At 56.5% G+C, this 22,552-nt stretch overlaps 1 protein-coding gene across 1 annotated transcript in view; it reads left to right on the forward strand.

Moving 5' to 3' along the window:
• LINGO1 (leucine rich repeat and Ig domain containing 1) overlaps positions 1–21,912 on the forward strand; it is a 140,176-nt gene extending 118,264 nt beyond the window's left edge. Inside the window, exon 5 of the mRNA XM_018081529.2 lies at positions 19,625–21,912. Within this exon, the coding sequence (XP_017937018.1) occupies positions 19,637–21,478 (1,842 nt within the window). The 5' untranslated portion in view covers positions 19,625–19,636 and the 3' untranslated portion in view covers positions 21,479–21,912. The remainder of the gene's footprint in view (positions 1–19,624) is intronic.
• Positions 21,913–22,552: the final 640 nt, after the last annotated feature.

The following is a 22,552-nucleotide window of genomic DNA, read 5'->3' on the forward strand; positions in this document are numbered from 1 at the left end:
ACACCAAGCTGTTAAAAAGATGTCACTGTCGTAACTTCCTTGTCCCAGAAATTATCTTTCATGTCCTGGACGTGGGCTACAATAGACACTGAGGTGTTTGATATTATTAATACCTTCTGTATATGTGTCAATGAGCTTAAGAACTTAATGGAGCCTTTTCCCTCAGCCCTTCATGCCACATGTTTGGGCTGCTTGACAGAGCAGTCGAGCTATCAGCACTAGAATCAGGCTGACATGAGGACTTGTGGCCCTCTCCATGGCAGAACATTGCATAGTAAGGCCTAATTTCCACACCCTGGACTCAAACGGGTCACTCAAACAGTGCCCTGGCAGAGACCTGGGTGAGCTGAACTGAGGCAGCCCCTGTGCACCAGCAGTTCATCCCAATCTTCAGCAGCACCTGCATGAGGGGGCCTACAGAAAAGCTTCTTTCTCTGCTTTATGCCCATTCTCCAGAGCATTATGGACGTCACATCATGATTTGAGATGGGCAAGGCATGAGCATGGCATCTCCTACCTCTCTTTCCTACCTCTCTCCTACCTACATCTCACTTTCTGTGGACAGAGATGTCTGGAGATGGGCTCAGCTGCACGCCTGCAGCCTCCAGCAAGTGAGGCTGTGGTGGGGACAGTGGTGGGATCCCCTTTGTGGCCTGCACAGCCCCAGCCCATGTCAAGGGTGACGTTGCGTGGCTCCAGCCATAGCTGTCCCAAGGGGACGGCTGGTGATCGAAAGATTTTTGGATCATTCTGCTCCAAATCAATCAGCTGACCAGGGCAGGGAGAAGTACAATACAGTAGAGAGAGAAACCATTATGATAATACTTGATAATGATCCTCAGTTTCACTGAGGAGCAGCCGTACAATGCAGAATTTGGACTCCCTCCAGCTGATAATGAGAAGCCACTGGACTGACTCAGCCTGCTGTGAGGAGGCATCAGCACACATCCAGATGGCTGTGGGGATGGGGGAGCAAGAATATCCTGCCTTGCCTCTTCATCCCACTCCCCCCACACACCCTGAAATGTCACCACCTCCAAGGAAGAACGTGATCTGGGAGCACATTTCTCCCTGACTGCATCTACAGGGGCCCAGTGGAACAGCCATGCTCAGGAACAGGTTCTGATGGAGGTCAGCAGCACTGAGGAGGGCAGGGGAGGTCTGTATCCATGCTTGTCCCAAGCAGCCAGGAGGTTACACTGCCTTCTCCAAAGATTGGTTGGGATCTTACTGGGCAGGATCGAGGAGCTGGTTGCTGGTCGAGCGTGGGGGAAATGTGAGGTACCCTCCTCTCCAGATGCACAGGGGCAGAGTGGGCACAGACCCTCCCCCTGTCCTTGATGGCAAAGGGAGGAGCCTGGAGGGGCAGACAGCCGATCTGGCGTTCCCAGAGCCAGTGCTGGCAGTACTTCAAGGTGTGGTACATCTTATCTCTGCCTGGCATTTGCATGTATTTTCTCAGTTCAGCTTGTTACAGCGAAAGTGTGAAAATCTGAAAGAAAAGGAATGATAATAATAATAATGGGAGTAATTAAAATCCACCTCCCTCCTGCCAGCTCAGTCCTTTCTGGATGTTTTGTGGGATTCCTGGACATGTGCACTGAAACCAGGGGAGACAAGGATGCCCGAGCTCACCCCATTAAGGGGCAGGTCCACTCCCCACTGCCCAGGAGGGAAGCTGGGTCCCTCATGCAGTGTGCAGGTGCCGCCTCTCCAGGAGGGAGCTGAGAGCAGGGATAAACTCCTGCCTCCTGCCAGCAGAAGGGAACCATCTGCCACAGCCCGTTTTCATCTGAGGATGGCAGTGGCAAAGAGCTGGAGCATCTGGCTGAGAGACAAGCCCTTGCAGATGGACACCCAAATGTTCTTGCCATTCCCTGCAGGTTTTAAAGAGGAACATGTTCATTGAGGGCCTGTGAGCTGAGCTGCTCTGCGGTGTCCTCTGCATCCTGGGGCTACCCGGAGGTCAGCAAAGGATAGTCACACCTGGAGGGCCAGGGCACTTTGAGTCACTTCATGCCTCAAAATGGAGGTTGACCCAGCCGAGGGCTTGACCCACAGCAGCTGGAGTTGGTCTCTACAGTATGGGTGAGGCCAGTAAAGGTGATGGAAGGGGAGAATAAAGGCATGTCTGCTGCAAAGCTGGCAGCTGCACATAGCTGCTGGCTGTCAGTGGGGACAGGAGGGAACGGTACTCACAGAGAGGTTTGGCTGTGGGCTTCTGGCTGTCCCCAGTGCTCTGTCACCCGTGCTACAACACCTCAGGGACCGTAACAATAAGCTCACTGGTCATGACGGGTCAGTAAATGCAGAAACATAGGAGCCTCTGGGGCTTCTGAGCAGGGGCCAGTGCAGTTTCTCCTACAGAGATCAACGGGGTTCATTGCTGCCAGGATCTGCCTTTGTCCGAGGTGTCCTTGGGGCTTGTTGGGGTGAGGAAGTGTTGCCCATGAGGTGGGGTGAGAGCTAAAGAGAGAAAAGCCCAAATGGCAGTGCTGCTCCTCGAGGGAGGTTGGTTTTACTGGCTTCTCTTACACTCTGGCACTGTGGGTAAGGGCCTTGGTGCTCCAGTGAGGAGAGTGGCTGTTAAACGATGCTTTCTTCTCACTGCACTCCCCACCCTCCCCATCTCCTCACCGCACTGCTGGCCAAAATGTACACTGTAGCTGTCAGAGCACCCCGGGGCTGTTCTGTAGCAGAGGTGTGCATGGATGCCATCTTAGCCCAGCAGCTCGTCCCTGCTTCTGCACACCCAGTCCATCCTCTGCCTCACTCGCAGGGTGGGGTGGCCGTCAGAGCCGAAATGGGAAAGACGGTCTTGGAAGGCCCCCTGCTTCCAGGCAGCGCATAGCATCGCTCTCACATGCCACCAGTGCTGCCTGCATGGCGTGCTCGCCGTGTCGTTGTGGAAGGGCTGAGGTGAAATTTCCCCTCTCTCACACCAGACAATGCCAGGAATTACTCCAGAGTGTTATTATTGAATATGCTGTGCCCTGCGTGGGGCTTTAACGGTGGGGGGGAAGCATTAAAAACGGCTCTTAGCCCGTCCTTTGTCCTCCTCTGTTTGTTTTTCCTGGCTGCATTCAGATTGCCGGCTTTGTCTGTATTTGTGAAGTGCTATTAACATCGATGGCATCCCTGCCATAGCCATAATAATAAGAGGAATCGATCCACACTGAGTGAAGGTCTGAGGGGACCGCTGAGAGGGGCCAGGTTGTGTTTCCCTGATGGCAGGAGCAGAGTGTGTGCACTCACACACGCATTCTCACCCCCTCTGTTTTGTGCCACAAGGACCCTATGCCCAAGCCCATGCAGGGCTAAACACCTGATGGGCACCCACTCTCCCAGCCAAGCCAGAGTCTGCACCTATGGGAGTCTAGGAGTGGGCAGGAGCGGGAGCAGAGAGCTGGAGTGATTCAGCCCTCAGCTGGCAAGCTCACCCTTTGTTTATTCCTGCTCCGCTCAGAAGCTTGCCTGTGCCAAGCAGGAGGATAACAGGGCTCCAGGGAGGCAGCAGCCTCTGCCTGAGTGCCAGGAGGGGCTCGTGCTGCCCAGGGCTTGCTTGTCATCCACTGCAAGGACGTGAGCTTGGAAGGCCACCCCTGTGCTGCACAGCAGGCACGTGGGGTGTTTGGCTCAGCTCGATGTGCTGCCCACTGGCCTCCCCACAGGGGCAGCCATCGCACAGGAGAAGCCTGGGGCAAGCGAACTGCTCTGCTTTTGCAGGAGGGAGGAAGGGAGGCCTGCCCAGAGGGATGCTCTGCATGGGAATCTCCACCCCTGGGCATGGCTAAATGGTTGGTGGAAGAAGGCCAAGCCAGCGCCTTTCTCAAAAGCTCCCACCGGCTGAAAGAGCTGTCCAAGGGAAGGCACATGGGATGCAGTGCATGGGATCCAATGAAGGGACTCCTGGTCCCAGGTTGTGCCAGTGGAGAGGGTCCTGGTGCTCGTGCCTTGGGTCCACCTTGGCTGGGAGCCAGGGACAGCTGGGTAGAAGCAGGACAGAGCAGGAAGCACCCCAGGAGAGCCCTGCCAAGAGGAAGCAGGAGGGGAAAGTGCACATTAGAAGCAAAGTCTGTGTCCATTACTGATAGAGAATCAGCCTCAGCTGGAAGAGCCAGTGCTGGGCAAATCTAATGCTGCTCGACAAAGAGTGTCCATTATGGAAGGGGTGAAATGGTGGGCAGCACTTGGGAAGTCGTGCACTTAGTCCTGAATGAGATGCCACCAGCTCAGCACGTACTGAGCCTCTGCGGGGGCCTTTGGGATCACCAGGTCCCAGATCAGTCCTCAAAGTGTTCCCCCACCCCGTGTCGCCTCTTCCCTCTCATGTGCCGGGGTGAGGGGACAGTGAAAAAAGAGGAGCTAAACACTGTACTGAGGCAGCTGATGTAGGACGGACCCTCCGGAATCCCCAGGGTAGCCTGGCATCGTCCTTTCGGCGGGCAGGGCTGGGCACCGACGCGACGGTGACGGGCGGTGCTCCGCCGGTCCGTCCTCTGCGGGCAGCGAGGCTGCACCGCCGGCGGCGGGGCGGGGGCTGGCGGGGGCCACGCATCCACCAGCCGGGCTCCGGTTTGCGGGGTGATCCAGCCTCGCTCCCCGCGCCCCGCAGCCCCGGGGAACCCGCACCCCCCAGCGCGGAAGCGGGGGCGGCGGCGGGAGGAGGGACCGGCCGCGGCCGCCGCTGCCCGTGCCCGCCGCTCCGCGCACCGCCCCCGCGCACCGCCCGGCGGCTCCTCCCGAGGGGAGGCGGGGGCCGGCAGCGAGCCCGAGCCCGGCGCCCGCCGCGGCAGAACCCGGCCCGGCGGAGCGGGCGTTGCGGCAGCCCGGGCCGAGCCCAGCCGCCGCCCGGCCACCGCGGGGCGGATGCCGCCGGCCCGCAGCGCCAGCCGGCGCGCCCGGGTCGCGGAGGGCAGGCAGCCGCCGGCCGTGGTGGGCGCCCTCAGGGCGGCCCCGGCGGGGCCCCGAGTGCCCGGCCACTCCCTTCCCTCCCTCCCTCTCCACCGGGCGCGGGGGCTGGGGGGGGCGGCCCCGCGCCCCGGGAGCGCCGCCGCTCGTGTCTGTCGCTGCGGAGAGGGGGAGCTGCGCTACTTCGCAGTGGAGGTTTGGCGGGGGGGGCCGGGGGAGCATGCACATTTCTCGACCGATAGGAGATCGCCGGCGCGAGGGATGAAGATGTGCGGGTAAGCGGGGCGGGGGACCAGGTAAGCGGGCACCGGGGCTGGCGGGAACCGGCGGAGCGGGAAGCTGGGGGGCCGGTACCGTGGCCCCCGGGACCCGCGGCGCCTGCCCCGGGTCCGGAAGTCCCGCGCGAGCGGTGCGTGGGGGCGCGGGGCTGGGAAAACTTGGTGCGTGCCCCTGGGACTGTGCAGGGGTCCGGGGGAGGCCGTGTGTCCTGGGCGCTGCCGCCCTCCAGCCCCGACGATGCGGATCTGCCGCCTCCCCGCCCCGCTCTGCCCGGGCACTTCCTTCTGGCCATCTCTTTCCCGCACCCCCGCACCGTTCCCGCAGCCTCGGCGCAGCCCCTGCGGGAGCTCCGAGCCAGGCGGGGCCGGGGTGCGGGGCCGGGATCCCAGCGAGGGGCTGGGGCTGCATCTTGATGGGGAGCATCTCCCTTCTCTCCCCGTAGTTCCCAGGTGAATTGGCCGGCCTGGAGCAGATGCCATGATCAGGTAGGGTATCGATAGCCGGGAGAACGCTGCCTGCCAGGACTGGCTGGGAAGCAGGGATCAGCCTCGAGCTGGATGTACCCTGCCAACAAGGTTTAACTTAAGAGGAAGAATCGTCCTTCTGTCCATCCCCAAGACAGAGGCACTAAGGGTTAAAGACGGGCAGGGAGAGCTCTCCAGCCCTGAGCGACCGGGCTGGAGGCAGGAGCCATGGCGTGGGGCGGGGAGTGGGGGGATATTTTTCGGGGCAGGGGCTCACCTGGCCGTCACCTGCCCCCCCAGTCCTGGAATTAAGTGAGTCAGGGCCGTGGGGAGTTACTGCCAGATAGCTCAGGCTCCGGGAGGGCTCTAGGGGCACTGAAGGGTCCCCCTGTCTGGGCTCAGCCCCACGCCCCGGAGCCAGGAGCCAGCCCAGAGAATTTGAGATGCTGGACAGGGTTAAGCTGCCGGTGTGGGCTCAGCCCTCAGTTTGTGTCTGGCAGAAAAAAGAAGGGGTTAATGTTAAAGGGGCTTCGCAGGGCAAGTGTGGATTTCGAGGATGACCAGGAGCCTGCTGGCAGAAGGGATCTGGGAGCCCTCCCGGGCAGTGCCAGAGCTTGTTGCTCTCCGATACCGTGTGTAGGTTATTGGATTTTTCACCTTGCGCCTTGGATGTATAAATAGCCCAAGTGAAGGGTAGAGGCACGGCTCGCTCCAGGTGCTGGATGTGCCACCTCTGAGAAAGAATTGGAGTGATGGTGCCGTGAAAGTGATTTGCATGAGGAGGGAGGGATAGTGGGTGAGCGTGGGCACTGGTCGGATCGGGTCTGCTTGGGCTGGCTGGCGTCGCTGAGGCTCTGCTGCCTCTCTCCACCTGTCCCTACCCCAGCTGCCAGCCCAGCAGTCGGCATCCACGCTCCTTCCCAGCAAACGCCCTTTCCACCGAGCAACTCTCCCCGCAGCAGGGGATCGGTGTGACAGCCCTGCTGCTCTCCGGGATCTCGGCTCGAGGGGGGAGCATGGGGCAGAGCAGTCCAGGGATTCCCAGGAACAGCCCCACTCCATGGATGTCCTTCTCCCTCCATCTCCCCTTCCTCTGAACCACCTTCCAGAGCCCGGCTCTGGCTCTGCAATGATATCCCTTCCAGAGCCCCATCCCAGCCTTCCTGCCAGTCTTAACGCTCTCCTGGCTGCTCTGCCACTTGCAGCAGCCCTGACCTGACCTTCATGCCTGCCAGAGACTGCTGTGAAGCAGCAGTGTGGCCGTGCCTCCCGCCATCCCCCCTGGCATGGGGGCTGTATGGACTGTACTAGGGTTGCCCAGCCCATCCCCACCCAACAGCAGCTATTCCAGCCCATCCCCTGCTCACCACAGCTATCCCAGCCCAACCCCACCCCAAAGCAGTTATTCCCAGCCCAACCCCACCCCAAAGCAGTTATTCCCAGCCCATCCCCACCCCAAAGCAGTTATTCCCAGCCCATCACCAGATATCCCAGCCCATGCTCATCCCAACGGCGTCTATCCCAGCCCCACGCCAGCATCACTGCCCAAACCTTTCTTCCTCCACCTTCCTCCTTGTCCATTCCCCTGGGCCCTTGGCTCCTGCTGAAGCCCCACTCAGCTCTCTGACCATCCCAGCAGAGTGGGCTGGGACTCAGGGAGTTGAGATGTCTGGGTTGACAGTGCCTTCTCACCTGCTGCTCCTGGCTCCTTCCTGAATCCCGTTGGCTGAATCACTGGATCACTGAATGCCATGAAGGAGAGGGGGTCTCCACAGCTCTCAGCTGATGAGCAAGGCTGAGAGAGAAATGTGTCCCTGGGCTAAAGCCTCCACGTCTTCCTGCAGATGGTTTTCACAATAGCAGCTGCCCACACCAGTGCTCAGGCAGCCCCAGCCCTCGCTGGGTCTCACAGGATGGGCAGGAAGCGACTGGGGGAGACAGTGGAGCTGAGTTTACAGCTCCTGGGGAAGAATCAGGTTTTCCAGGCCTTTTTGTGGAGGGCTTAATTACTAAACAAATGGCTATACTGCTGTAACACTGTAATGTGCTGCAGTTACTCTACACCTGTAACGTAATTACTCTCTGATACCTCTAATTACCACTGTTTCCTATCACTGGAAGGTTAACAGCATCACTGAAGGACTTCTGGTTCCTTTAGTGTCCTGCTTAACACAGCCACTGTAGTGCTGCTGAAGTTTGTGCTACTCCGTGTATGTAACAAGTATAAAATCCTCCAACTTGAGGTTTTATTTCAGGGATTCATAAATGACTTTATAATAACATCACGATTGTAGTGTAATTACAGTTGTTGAATTATAAAACACAACAGAACCTCTTGGGGTTTGATGAGGTGTGTTGGACGACTGCTGGCTGCTGCTGTGAGAGCTGTGGGGTGACACCAGTGTCAGGGCTGGCGGGGGGACCCCATCCCCTCGAGGCAGGGTTGGAAATGGGCACATCTCTGCGAATGTCCGTGCGGAAAACACATCTCCACCAACTCTGTTGTGAAGCTTCAGGTGTGAAAACTGCTGGAAAGACACTTTTCTGCATCACCTGAGCCGAGTCCTGCCAGTCCTTGGGCTTGTGGGCCCTTGAGCTGCGTGCTGGCCCTGATATGGATGTCAGTGGTGCCACTGGCTCATATGGACTCTCCTGCCCTGGTCCAGGCTAATGTGAACTCAGTGTCCCCACACTCACCAGTGCCCACCCTGCTGGTGGTTCAGAGGGCACAGCCAGCGGTGCAGGTTGAGGCATGGCTTGGTGAGGGCGAGTGTTTGCCCATCTTTCCAGCACACACCGTGCACTGAGTCAGCAGCTCTGCTCCATTCTCTGCTGAACCCCAAGCAGAGTTCATCCTGGCATGAGCAGGGATGGCCTTTGGTGGGAAAAGAGCCAGAAGAGCTTGTCAGGTAGCAGGGAGGGCTGGGATGAGAGAGAAAAGGGCTACAAATGCTTAACTCAAATCAAACAACCCAAGAAAAACAAAGGGAGAAAGCAACAGAAGGCTGTGGCCTCAATTTCCTTCTGAGTCAGTTTTTCCCCCTTTCTCTCTCTCTCTATCTGGGTGAGTAAAAACTGGAGCTTATGGCAGGGAATGGCTGCAGGGAGAGGGGTCCCTGTGCCTCTGCCATGTGTCCCAGCTCCCTGTGACCCTGCCTGGGTACATGCCTTACCCACAGCCAGTGTTGGTGGCTGTTTGAACCTGCAGCCTGTTGGACAATGTCAGGGCATGTGTGATACGGAGAGAGAAAGGGGACAGGGCTGGCTTGGGGTAGGGGACAAACACCACCATAGTCCCCCCTTCTCAGTGCTTTCCCTGTCAGCAGCACAGTGTGGCCTCTGCCCTCTTGTCTCTGTGAGCCAGGAGAAAGCCAGGTCACAGAGGTGGCCGTGTCTGAGCAGCGTTAATTGTCAGCTTGACCCAGGCAATTGAATAAATGATGATAAATGCCTCCAAGAGCCTCATCTCCTCTTTAGCCTGGACAGCTTCCTCCATCCCTGAGGGCAGCAGGTTACTCTGTCTGGCTCAGGAAGGGGGGACAGTGGGGAGATTGCCCAGCAGGAGCCCAGCAACCATGTGATTCCCTCCTTTCAGCAGCAGCAATCAGGAGTGAGTAACGGGACCCCTCTGGGCCCTGCCGTGCCCTGGGATGTGTGGAGTGTATTGGTGCATTGACAGCAGCGTGGCCATGTTGGGGGGAGCCCTGCCATGAGCTCCACCAGCATCTCAGTCCTCCCTCTGGCCTTGCCAACATCTTGGCCACCATCTCTTGCCCTCCACATCCTGTACCCCATCCAAACAGCATCTCCTATCTGAGCACGGATCGGCTGGGGCAGCAGGTCAGCATCCCTCTTGCAGGGGCTGGGGAGCTTGGTTTTGATCATTCTCATGGTTAAGCACAGAAACAGTTCTGTTTAACCATCCTGCATGTTTTTTTCCATCATTTTATTCACGTATCTCTGTAAGCCAGCCAGCCAGTCACTGTGATGGCATCCTGCAGTGGACACGTGTCCACACATGGACATGCCTCTCCTGGGCTCCAGAGGAGCAGAGACCAAAGGCTTTGCCCACTGAAGCACTTTTGTCCTTTGTCCCAGGGCTGGGATCTGTGTCCTGAGCTGGGGACAGTCCTGTGGATGAGCCAGAGAGTCCCCACAGGAAGCAGGGACAGGGTCAGGAGGTACAGGACTGGGCTGTGCCTCCTGGGACATCGGTCCTGTGGTCTTAACATTGTCCCAGGGATGCTCAAATAGCAAAATACCTGTGGCAGCCATCAGGCTGGGCTGACCCCTACTCAGGGGGACAGGCTGGCCATGGCTCCCTGAGGGAAGTGCCCATGAGCACCCAGCCCAGCCCTTGAGGCTGTGGGGTCCCTGGGATGAGTGTCCATGACACAGCTCAGCCCCTGCCACCCCACAGATCCCTTGTTCCCCTGGCAGCCCGTTCCCTCCCCAGCCTAAATTGCTCTTAGTTATCTCAGTAGGACCCACAATTATTATTTTTTTTGTCATTTCCATTCTGTTTCTTCATCAGAATGCAAAACATTAAATATCACTCTAGTAATTATGGTTAATTTCATAACCAGCACCTTAATTGGATTGGTCTCTGATGGGGAATTCTCGTAGGAGGGAGAAGCAGAAATATTTTGACGTGATCTATTCTTTCAGCTCTTTGTTTGGATTTGAGATGTCAAGTGTGAAATGGGAAACAACTGATTTAGACCTCAGAGGCAACCTGGGGGTGGCGAGCGAAGCTCGAGAACTCTGGAGGCGCTTCTTACCTTCCAGCAGCCAAACCTCTCCCTCCCATTCCTGAACCCAGCCTTTCCCCACCGAGGTCATTATGGGGAGGACTGTCCTGTGGCTCCCCTGGCCAGTGGGTTGTGTGCTGTACCACAGAGCAAGGCACAGCACTCCACAGGCTCCCAGTGGGTTCGAGGACCTCAGGGGTGTGAGGGACACCCACAGGGACACCTCTTTTCTTTTGGGAGTCGGGCATGCAACAGCCCATGGGCATCCCCAAGGCTGGAGAGGGACACCAGCCCCTCTTGTGCCCCGGTGAACCAGCTATTTCAGTGCTGCTGCTGAGGGCAGCCAGTCCAGGGGGGCCCTGGGGACCCCCAGCACTTGTCTGGGGCTGTGCTATGTGGTGGCCTTCCCACAGAGCCAGCCTGCTGCTTAGGCCTGAGGTGCAGTTCGCTCTGGGAAACATGAAATTGCGCTGCCATTAGGTGCTGCCATTAAACTGATTTGTGCTCAGTCTGTTTATCCTTTTCAATGGGAAGCCTTACAGAAGGTAGAGGGAAATGGAAGCCCTGGCCTTGCATTTCCGATTGCATTCCGATGCACTGTATTTCCCTGTGATTACTTTTGTTCTCAGGGTGCAGGCTCCATGTTATTATTCACAGCACTGGGAGAGGAGGAAGGGGCAGAAAGAATCGGTTTCAGCTTGAGCAAAACGCTGCAAACCCACCCCCAAAGCTGCCCTCTGTTGAGGGCAGTGGGGAGCCACTCCATCCCTACGGCATCCCTCTTTTTTTCCATGCCCACAGGCTCAGTGGGTGCTGGAAGGCAGAAAAGGCTGAGGCACAGATGAGTCTGCCAGCGCGCCGACACCCCTTCTCCTGGGGATTAAACTGACTGTGCTTTGCACAGCCCTGTACCTGCCAAGGATTTGTATCAGCAGGGCTGGCAGCACCTGGAGCCCAAATCCTGCTCAGGCCATATCCCACAGCACCTCCCTTCCTGCAGGGGTTTGTGCTGGGAAGGGCTGCCAGTCCCTCACCCTGCTCTTCCTGGTTCCGTGGGTTCAGCTGGCTGCAGGACAGGCAGGTTCAGCTGCACCTCAGCACAGTCTGTTGTTTTTATCTAATCCATTTTATTGTTGAATGAAACAATAACAGCAAATACAGGCCCTGAAGACAAGCCATAAATAATGCAAAAATCAAACAAGTGAGAAAGGGGGAAAGAGAAAAAGAAATTATACATGTAAAACCAGCCCAGAGAAAGCCAGGCTGGGAAGAGGAATCTCCTCTCCGTGTTTGCCATCGCTCATGCTTTCTTTGCCTCCCTTTTTTCTCCACTTCTCTCTCTCTGGAAATTCCTGCGGCACTAAATTTGTGATTATGTGAACAAAACTTAATAATAACTGGGAGGGGGAGAGAGAGAAAGAGAGAGACCTGGCTTGTGGGAAGGAGTGGATGGAGAGAACTGGGTCTTCCATCTCTTGCAGTGCCTTGAGACACAGCCACACTCCTGTGTGAGCCTGGCCCCCCCTCTGCCCTGTGTCCCCACGGGATATGGAGCGAGGACAGCTCTGCTGATGCCACGGGCGCTCGCGGGGCTGGGTGCCCTGGCAGCATGGCACACACATTGCCTTACTGCCCAGTGCTGCTTGTCCCACCAGTGGGAGATCCCAGAGCCATCTCTGCTGGTCTGGGCTGCACTCAGCCTCTCTCAAAGGCTTCCAAGGCCGCTTATTTTAGGCAGCAGTATAAAAATATCAGGGCGGGTCCTAAAGGGAGGTAAATCAACAGGTTTCCCTGAGGTCAGCGAAGCTGACACTGTATGTCCTTTGAAGTTGTCTTGCCACTATCCCAAAGGTTTCCAGGGGGAGACACAGTGCTCTGGAGCAGCCCTTGTACTTGGTATTCTGCGCTGGTTGCAGGGGCGTTCAGGGGATGTGGCCTGGAAAGCTGAGTTGTGCTGTAAGTACAGTCTGAGCTTCAGTTAAACATAAGGAATGCAACCGGCCCCTGGGCTTGCTGTTCCCTTGCCTTTGGGACTTTGATCTGGGGTTTCCACCCTTGAGCAGTGGCAGGGATGCAGTAGGGACAGAGGGGCTTGGACTGGTGGCAGTTAGAGGGGTCACATCCCAAAGCCTCAGCACTGTCCCCTGATGGCTTGTGGGACCAGGCTGTTGGGCTGGTTTGGCATTTGCTGTCCTGCTTAGGCAGCTCTGGGTAAAAGAGGGCAGGAGGCACTGGGGGGTTCCCACATCTCTGCTTCTGGTCCTGGCTTTCTGCTGCTGGAGTTGATGGTGCCCCAGCCCTGCCCTGGGCACTGAGCAGAGCTCTGGGGAGCTGCAGAGCCATGGGACGCCTTTGGGCAGAGGCTGGTGGCTGGAGGGGAAGGGCTGGAAGCAGTGGGAGGGTGCAGTTTGCCCTTCCTGGTGCCCCCAGGTGTGGTTTGTGGGTGGGCAGGAGCAGTGTCTCAGCCTGGCAGAGCCAGACACTGGCACTGGCCACAGCCCAGGGACCATCTGCGGGGGCTGGAGCCTGGGCTGGGGGAGCGGGAAGCCCCTGTCACCAGACCAGCCATCAAGGCAAGCCCATACAGCGATGCCATCTGCTCCTGACCCGGAGAAGGGGCACTCTGGCAGTGCAGTGACTTTGTAGCAGCCGCTTTTGTGCCATGTCAGGTGGTGTCCTGGCCTGACACTGGCACGGGGTCCAGCACAGGCTCTGTGCAGCTGGGCTCTGGCTGATTCAGCAGCACCGGGGCAGCACTGGGGCATGCAGAGCTCCCGGGCAGGACAGCCTGCCTGGGCTGTGCCAGCCCCAAACCCACTGCTGCTGCCCAGGTAGGGCCCTCTGCAGGGCCCTCACTGGTGCTGGGACTGCTTGGGGTGCTTCAAGGCAGCTCAAGGAAGCACAGGAGGCATTTGGGTCATGGGCACATCAGGGCAAAGCACAGGAGATGCCTTTGCAATGTCATTGTGACCTGGTGGTTCCCCCAGCAGACACTCATTGGACTTTCTTTCACCTCTTCAATTCAAGTGTTTCCATAGCCCTAAGAAGAGCCTGGGGGTTTTCCATCCCCTTTTCTCACCTTTCTCACAGACAGGGAAGAAGAACCATCTAGAGACCCTCATGCTATGCTGGAGCCTCCTTTACACAATGCTCACTGATCAGAGTGCCTGCTGAGCTGGGTTCCTTCAGTGAGCACCTAAAACATCCTTGGGACCCAGCCCACATCCACAGAGATGGGAATCCCAAGGAAATCTGCTGAAATAAAGAAAGAAAAAGGAGAAGCCCCATTCAACTAGCTGGTGCATGTCCTCCCCAGCACCCACCAGTCTCCAGCTCTCTCCTGCTGATCCAGCCCTAAAAATCTCCGGTGCTGGAGTCCCAAGGCCAATCCATGGGAGCTATTCCCCTGGCAAACACAACTCTCCTGCTCTCTGGCTCACAAGCAGGAAAAAAAGAGCCTCCTCCAGGCTCACCTGACCTGGGAAGCACTGAACCATCCCCTGGCCGTGGCTGTGGCAGCAGCGGCCAGTCCATGTCCCAGCCACCTCTGCCCATGAGTAGGGGAGGAGCATGGCTGGCCATGAGCCCCAGCTCCCCACTGTGCTGCACCCTCATCCTCCTCGTTTATCTCGTGCTGGCTCAGGGCTTTACACCACCGGCATCCACAACTGCCTTCACAATTACTTATTGATCCCTTGTCAGGATGATTTCTTTGCTGATGGGGCGCTGAAGCATGTGCAGCAAGAGAGAAGAGATGTTCAAAACGAAGGAGCAAAGGTGTGAGGAGGGTGAGCAGTTCTTGCACAGATGTGATCACAGCAAGAAACAGCAAAAACTGTCCTGAGCTTCAGCATCCTGCAGAGACAACTGGGATCTCCTTTCCATTGCTTCAATAACTCGCCTGCTGAGCCTGAAAGCCACTCTCCAGGTTGCCTCTGGGCCTCTGCCAGTTGCCCCCCTGCTGTACATATCAGTCCCTGCATGGGATCAGGGAGATCCACAGCCCAGAGCTAAACCAGTGGACAGCTGGGCCAAAGATTCCCTTTTACAGCATCCCAGCCCCTCAGCCCATGTTAGAGCCCTTCTCCTCACCTGGGCATCCCCTTCCTTTTTTTCCTGCTCTTCTTTCCCTTTGGCTTGGTGTCTCCCTGACTTACTGTGGTGCTGGGGACACCATGCTTTGGATGGCAGAGCCTGTTTCCATGAGGAAATGCCTTTGCAGGGCAGTCCCATGGGCCAGCCATGTCTGGGATGTGGTGCCAGCTGGGCAGTGTCAGTGCCGGAAGGGGATTTGCATCTTCAATATTTCTTCATGCTCCTTTCCAGCCTCAAAGCAACTGCCAGAACAGATCAGGTTGCAGCACACCTATTCCAGGCTCCCGCCTCAGAGCAGCTGAAAGCAGATACTTCAAGAGGCTGAGCAAGAGCTCCCAGCTAGAGAGCTATGCCTTCTTGTGGGCGAGGGGAGCAGTGAGCCTGGCCAGCTGGTGGGGCTGGGAGTGGTCTCCTCTCTGGCTTACCAGTCATGGTTCTCTGCTTGCACGACTTGCTCGTGTGTCCCCACCACCCTGAGAGGTCCTTCTCATCTTCTGCCTGTTTCTCCCCCATTCTTTCACCCTCCTGTGCTGCTTCTGGAGCATTTGGGGACAGGCCAGGACACAGGACAACCCTCTGCACTGTGGCAGTGTTTTCATGCCCCCACCAGCCAGCCCTGTGCCCACCAGCCAGCCCTGGCAGCGTTCAGGGCTCACTTCATGCTCTCCCTCTTTGGTTTCTTCTCACCCAGACGGAGCAGAGTAATCCCAGGATCTGCCTGATGGTCCTACCCATTGTTGCCCATGCCTGGGCAGTCGGGAAAAGGGCAGCTACTGCCAATGCCTGCACTCAGGGGACTGGGTGGGAAAAGAGGAGGAGGTGGAGCAGATGGGATGAGGAGAAGAGGGAGACAAATAAAAAGGGCCCATAAATGTGCGCTGGACACAGGGGAATGATGGAGAGAGGAGGAAATGGGCACGAACGTGTTTGGCAAATTAAAGCTGCTCCCTTTGTTTTGCCGCTTTGCAGATAGCTACAGGAACACTTAGTGCAGAGCCCGGGGTCTGGATAAGAAACTCTTTTAGCAGCAGGAAAGGTTGTTAAATATTTATTTGTAAACCTGGAGTCTTTATCTCTAAAATGTAGTCGAGTTCAATAAAATTTGATTTAGCTGGAGCAGCGTAGAGGAGATGAGAGCATGGACTCTGAGAGTTGTGTGTCATTGGCTTTGTATGAAGCCATCAGGGCAGAGATGGGGGTGAGCCCATGGCTGGACCCACACCTACACTGTAGCCCAGTGAGGATGCTCAGCACTGCTGGGGTCTGGCTCACTCCTGTGTGGAGCTGGGAGCACCAGGTCAGCTCCTGCAGGGACGGACGGGGTGGGGACACTGAGCCCCCAGAACACTGCAGGCTTCCCCCCTCCCTGCTGGGATATGGCTCCCTTTGTCCTAAATTGCCTGTTGTCACTCGATGCTCTCAGAAGCATCTGGTTCAAGGGTGAACATCTCCTGCACGGTAATTTATGGCTGCCAGGTGGGCTTAGAGCTGACTCAGGCATTTTTGCCGCTCACTTGCTGTCAGTGCAGCAGATCGCTCAGTGCCAGGGAGCACCGACCCTGCTCCGAGGGCGGTGAGCAGGGGACAGCCCAGGGACAGCGGTGACAGTGGTGGGCATGGCCAGGCAGCTGCCCAGCCCTTGGGGCATCCTCAGGAGCACACCCAGGGGCAAAGCCTGGGCTCCCTTTTGGGTCATCACCCAGTTTTGGTTTTCCCGGGGCCGTGCCTCCCACGCCAGGGCAGCCTGTGCCTCACAAGGGAGCAAACCCCACCCATGTCAGTGCTCCAGCCCAGCCCCGGGCTGCATTTCCAGGCACGGGCCCAGAATAGTATCTTTCCTCCCAGTGCTGAGCCCAGCCAGAGACACTCAGCAGGTCCTGCTGTATTTAGCACCAAGGCAGTGCACTCCAGTGCGTCCATCTGCGCCTCTTGGCTGAGTCCAGCACCTTCCTGGGGGAAGCGACTGTACTTTGGAGCCCTCAGCCCTGGGCAGCAGGTGGTGAAGACAAGGGTCAGTGGCTGCCATGGCTCTGAGCATGAGTTCTGTGCTGGGTTTGCTCGTTGCCCAAAGGCAGCGAGTCTGGCAGCTGCTGCTTTTTTTATCGATTCTTTTTTTGTGTGTGAGGAAGGAGAGCCGTGCTCGTGCCAGAGGGCTGCAGCTCTCCCAGGCTGGGCCGTGCATCACGGTCACGGCCTGCTCCTGCCTGGCAGCTCATGCTGGGGCCACGGCTGGCACCCTGGAGGGGTGCTTGGACATGTTTCAGGGGCCTCCTCGGAGTAACTGGGAGGGGTTTGTGGAAAGCCCTTCTTGCAGGTGGCAATTGGGAGGGGCCACCACCGCCTCTCCCCCAGTGACACCAAGCCCTGTCCCCACAGTCACCCAAGCCCTTCAAGGCAGCTGCAGCCCCCACCTACAGCCCCAGTGCAGGAGGCTGTAAAGGCACACATGGGCTGCTGACCCACAGCTCACATAAAAATCACACTTTCAGTCATTTTTAGAAGGGCATCTCTTAATATCCACCTCACCTTGAGGCACAACTATTCCTCTCCAAATCAGGCAGAGGTAAATGGGAACCAGAAGTGATTTAAAGCTCATCTCAGCTCAGAATTTTCCGGCTTATTTATTGTCTTTCTCCCAGAGCTCTTCTGTGACTCTGGCTATTAAGATTATGGATGTTTTTGTCGAGGATTGTATTTATCACGGATTTAAATTTAGCTGAGAACTAATAACATGTGAGGTGTGTCTAGACTTTAATTCTGCGCAGTCGGGCTGTGCTCCTCGGTAACACCTCACAGATTCTGCTTCATTCATCCACCACCTCTTTGCTTATATTGTACTCATCAACACCACACAGCCTGGGCTCTGCCGAGGCCAGAGCAGGGATGACAGCAATGAACCAAAGGTGCTGGAGGTGCGATCCCCTTCCTGCTCGTGGAGAGAAAGGATTGGGCCCAGGGGAGCTTGGGATGCAGGATCTGTGGCAGAACTCAGCTCTCCCCCTTCCCCATGCCCAGCGGGAACCAGCACACAGTGGCACGTGCAGGCAGAGCAGAGGTTTTGGCCCAGCACACAGCCAAATAAGGCCAGTGCCTGGCACACTAATGAGCTGAGTGGTTTCAGCCCTGCTATAATTAAGCCCCTCAGACTGTATTTTGTTTTGCACGCTGTGTTTTGCTGTCTTTGATGGCTCTCTCACCACGGCTGCGAGGAACAGGAATTGGTTTCTGAGGAACACAGGCTGATGGGGGCTGCGGGACCCAGGGCACGTTTACAAGCGGGTGGAAGAGCAGTGCCCTGAGAAGCTCCTGGCCACAGGGAGAGGAGGCCCAGGGACCCCCTGGCAGCTGGGGCTGCAGCATGAGGCTAAGGAGCAAATCCATGTGCCAACCAGGGTGCCATCCTGGCTCCATGGCACCTGCACATCCCCGCAGCGGGCCCTGGCCCCAACCCCACCCCAGTGGCATTTCGACAGTAGCAGCAGCCCCACTTGTCTCTGTACAGCTGCCCAGCACCGGGGAGGTGATGACATGGGAGATGATGGATTGTAAGTACACAGCAAATGACTCTTTGCAGCCTGGCCCAGACCCAAGCAATCCCACTGAAAATGTTTCCACCGGACTGGGACGTGCTGGCCTGGGGCCAGCAGGAGGGACCTCGGCACCACTGCCAGGGGAGCTGGTGGGATCAGCTCCCACCCCTGCACCTCTTCACTTTGCAGGTGATGTGCTCAGTGTGGTCCCAAGTGAGCAGCCCCACTGCAGAGAGAGCGGGGAAAAGGGATGGAGTAGGAGAGCGAACTGGGAGGAAACCACAGAGGGTTTCTGTGGGGACTCCAGGTCCTCACAGCCCATTGTGCCAAGGCTAGTGGTTTCCCAGATGGTGCTGGTGGACATTTTTATGGCCAGTCCATCATCTTCCATCCTTGCATCGTGCAAAGAAATTTTGAATAATTTTTGGGGAACAAAAGTTATCCTTGGGTCATATATCTGTATGAAATGCTGAATATGAGCAGATGCAATAACAGGAATGCACAGAACGTGTACCAACCCCATAAATAGTGCTGAGCAGGGAAAGTAATGTACAGGATATACAGTGATGGATACAAATGGAGCCAGTGGAAGTAATGGATTGGGTGTGTTCAGCGATAGCCATAAATAGCATTAGTGGGAGCAGTGCAGAGAGTAACATAACAATAGATATAAACATGGGCTGGAGTAGTCTTAGATCTAATATAGAATATTAATGTGATTTGATTCCTCACAATAGCTTGAATAAGGAAATAAATGCAACAGAGGCAGCGTGACAGGGAGTGTCTGGTTCTGCCTGCCAGTGGGCTGGGAGGGCTCTGGGCTGGGGCACAATCCAGACCATGAACTCCCCGGGGAGGTCTCCCAGCCCTCCCCAGGGATGGCAGCAGGAGGCTGGGTCTTTCCCAGCTGAGACCAGGCAGTCTCCCCATGTCCTGCAGACCCCCGGACCTGAGTTCAGGCTCCAGTACACTCTGTAGACAGTATCTGACCAGTTGCTGTGTCTCAGGGGGGATGGTGTGAGTCTGCCCTTGCAGCCTGGCATGGTAGGAGGCAAGGGACTGGCCCTGAGGGCACACATGGAGAGCGGCTGCTCTGCCCACGGGGGAGCACAGAGGAAGGGGGTGAGTGCCCACGGAGGTGTCGCCATGGCCGACCCCAAGTGGGGTTCCCCCAGATGTTCGATCCCGTGCTCAGCTACTCTGTGTTTGCAAAGCAGCCTTTATATTCAGGCTCCATCTACAGGGAACGGAATAATTTCAAGAGCTTAAAATAGGATGTAGATAGATGTGTTTCATATTAAATTATTTTTTTTAAGAAGCCAAGGAAGCTGTCTGACACAGATTCCTCAAGGCTTTCCACTCAGAAGTCTGTGCACGTTCAGTCAGCAAGTGGAAAGTCGGGGGGTGGGGAGGAGAGATGGTCTTGTAGCCAAAGGGCTGGATTTCAGCTGGAAAATTAGAACCTCTGCTCTGCATTGGCCATGCCTTTCCTCTTACTGTCATCTCTGCCAGGACAGTAAAACCTTTCGCTGTGGCCGTGCCCATCTTTTGCTCATGTCCCCCTCGCTGTTTCTCTCCCCCCTGTTACCTGCAGGTGAGAGATAGGATGGTAGCTGGGGAGGCGAGTATGCGCAGCCCAATCCTGGCCTGCTGGCAGCCGATTCTCCTCCTGATGCTGGGATCCATCCTGTCCGGCTCCGCCACGGGCTGCCCGCCGCGCTGCGAGTGTTCTGCCCAGGAGCGCGCTGTCCTGTGCCACCGGAAGCGGTTCATGGTTGTGCCAGAAGGGATCCCGACTGAGACCAGGCTGCTGGACTTGGGCAAGAACCGCATCAAGACACTCAACCAGGATGAATTTGCCAACTACCCTCACCTGGAGGAGCTAGAGCTAAACGAGAACATTATCAGTGCCATTGAACCTGGGGCTTTCAACAACCTCTTCAACCTCAGGACGCTGGGGCTCAGGAGTAACAGACTCAAGCTGATCCCCTTGGGGGTGTTTACTGGACTCAGCAACCTTACCAAGCTAGACATTAGTGAGAACAAAATTGTGATCCTACTAGACTACATGTTCCAGGACTTGTACAACCTGAAGTCTTTGGAGGTGGGGGACAACGACCTTGTCTACATCTCCCACCGGGCCTTCAGTGGCCTCAACAGCCTGGAGCAGCTGACCCTGGAGAAATGCAACCTAACCTCCATCCCCACGGAGGCACTGTCTCACCTTCACGGCTTGATCGTGCTGCGGCTGCGCCATCTGAACATCAACACCATCCGGGATTACTCATTCAAGAGGCTGTACCGGCTCAAGGTCCTCGAGATCTCACACTGGCCCTACCTGGATACTATGACATCCAACTGCCTCTACGGGTTGAACCTGACCTCCTTGTCCATCACCCACTGCAACCTGACGTCCATCCCGTATGTGTCAGTGAGGCACTTGGTTTACCTCCGATTCCTGAACCTGTCCTACAATCCCATCGTCACCATCGAGGGCTCAATGCTCCACGATCTGCTCAGGCTCCAGGAGATCCAGCTGGTGGGAGGGCAGCTCACCACAGTTGAGCCCTTCGCCTTCCGTGGCCTCAATTACCTGCGCATCCTGAATGTGTCAGGGAACCTGCTGACCACCCTGGAGGAGTCAGCTTTCCATTCGGTGGGCAACCTGGAGACGCTCATCCTCGACAACAACCCCTTAGCCTGCGACTGTCGGCTGCTCTGGGTTTTCCGGCGGCGATGGAGGTTGAACTTCAACAAGCAGCAGCCCACCTGCTCCACCCCTGAGTTTGTCCAGGGCAAGGAGTTCAAAGACTTCCCTGACGTCCTCCTGCCCAACTACTTCACCTGCCGCCGAGCACGGATACGGGACCGCAAACCTCAGCAGATCTTCGTGGACGAAGGCCACACGGTTCACTTTGTCTGCCGGGCAGATGGGGACCCGCCGCCCACCATCATGTGGCTCTCCCCCCGGAAGCACCTCATCTCTACCAAAACCAACGGGCGGCTCACTGTCTTCCCTGACGGCACGCTGGAGGTGCGCTACGCCCAGATCCAGGACAATGGCACCTACCTATGCATCGCCAGCAACGCGGGTGGCAACGACACCATGCTGGCCCACCTGCACGTGCGCAGCTACTCCCCGGACTGGCCCCACCAGCCCAACAAGACCTTTGCATTCATCTCCAACCAGCCCAACGAGAGCGATGCCAACAGCACGCGCGCCACCGTGCCTTTCCCCTTTGACATCAAGACTCTCATCATCGCCACCACCATGGGCTTCATCTCCTTCCTGGGTGTCGTGCTCTTCTGTCTGGTGCTCCTCTTCCTGTGGAGCCGGGGGAAAGGCAACACCAAGCACAATATTGAAATCGAGTACGTGCCACGGAAGTCTGACGCGGGCATCAGCTCTGCCGACGCGCCGCGCAAGTTCAATATGAAAATGATTTAGCCAGGCAACAATTTGCAAATAATAATGGTGTTGTTTTGTTGGGTTTTTTTAAAGAAAAAAATGAACAAATAAAAAAATAATTAACAAACAGTGCTACAAACATACCGACCTCTCTCCTTCCACCGTGCCCTCCGCCCCTTGTCCAAGCCCACTGCACCCACACTGTCACCACCTCTTTCTCCTCTTCTTCTTCTTTATACCAGGAAAACATTCATCCGATGTCTTCAGGACTCCTGTGTTTGTAAGGACTTTGTCTGATGGACTCTAGTGTCAGATATAACTCTGAGAGGGGAAAAACAACAGGGTGGGGGGGAAAAAGAAAGTAAAAAGAAATAAAATCAATAAAAAGTTACGAACTTTCTTCTGTAACTTTGATTTCAATAATTATGGATTTTTATGAAAACTTGAAATAATAAAAAACCCTATTTCCTATAGATAGTTGGAATGCAAAATCTTGACTTCTTGATCTGTCCAGTTCTGTACCTGGCAAGCGCTCACTTTCTCACCACAGAGGCACTTCCCAGACGCCTTGCCAAGAGCAGCCCCAGGCCAGGGTGAGTCTCCCAGCAACACCAAATGCACCTCCTGCAGTGTCCTAGGCCCTGCATGGCACCCAGAGGAGTGTTGACTTTTCTTCCCAAGGACCAGTTGTGGTTTTATAGCCAGTTCCCCTGCCCGTCCCCAGAACCCGGAGAGCAGGGCTGTGACACTGATGTCCATAAGCAGCAATGGAGCAGGGCTGAGTTTTCCAGCCCTTTGTGTTGGGAGATGGATGCAGAGCCCATCACAGAGGAGCTCCAGTGCTGCTCCCCACCTGCCTGCGATGACTCTCACGGTGGTTTTGGGACCTGATCGCCAGCAGCCAGACCCTCAAGCACCCTCAGGCACATCGAAGGGAATTCAGCTTCCAGGCTCACAGGAGACTTTGTCTGAAAAAAAAATAAAATTGCATAGGTCAATAAACGGACACACAGGCTGAGCCAGACAACAGGCACAGGCTGTAACACACTGTCTGCCCTGGTCTGGCTCCAGTGTGCCCATCACTGTGGGGTCTGGTCATCAGCAGCAACCCAC

Source organism: Manacus vitellinus, unplaced genomic scaffold (assembly GCF_001715985.3).
Source record: "Manacus vitellinus isolate BGI_N305 unplaced genomic scaffold, ASM171598v3 scaffold_53_pilon, whole genome shotgun sequence".
Lineage (NCBI taxonomy): Eukaryota > Metazoa > Chordata > Aves > Passeriformes > Pipridae > Manacus > Manacus vitellinus.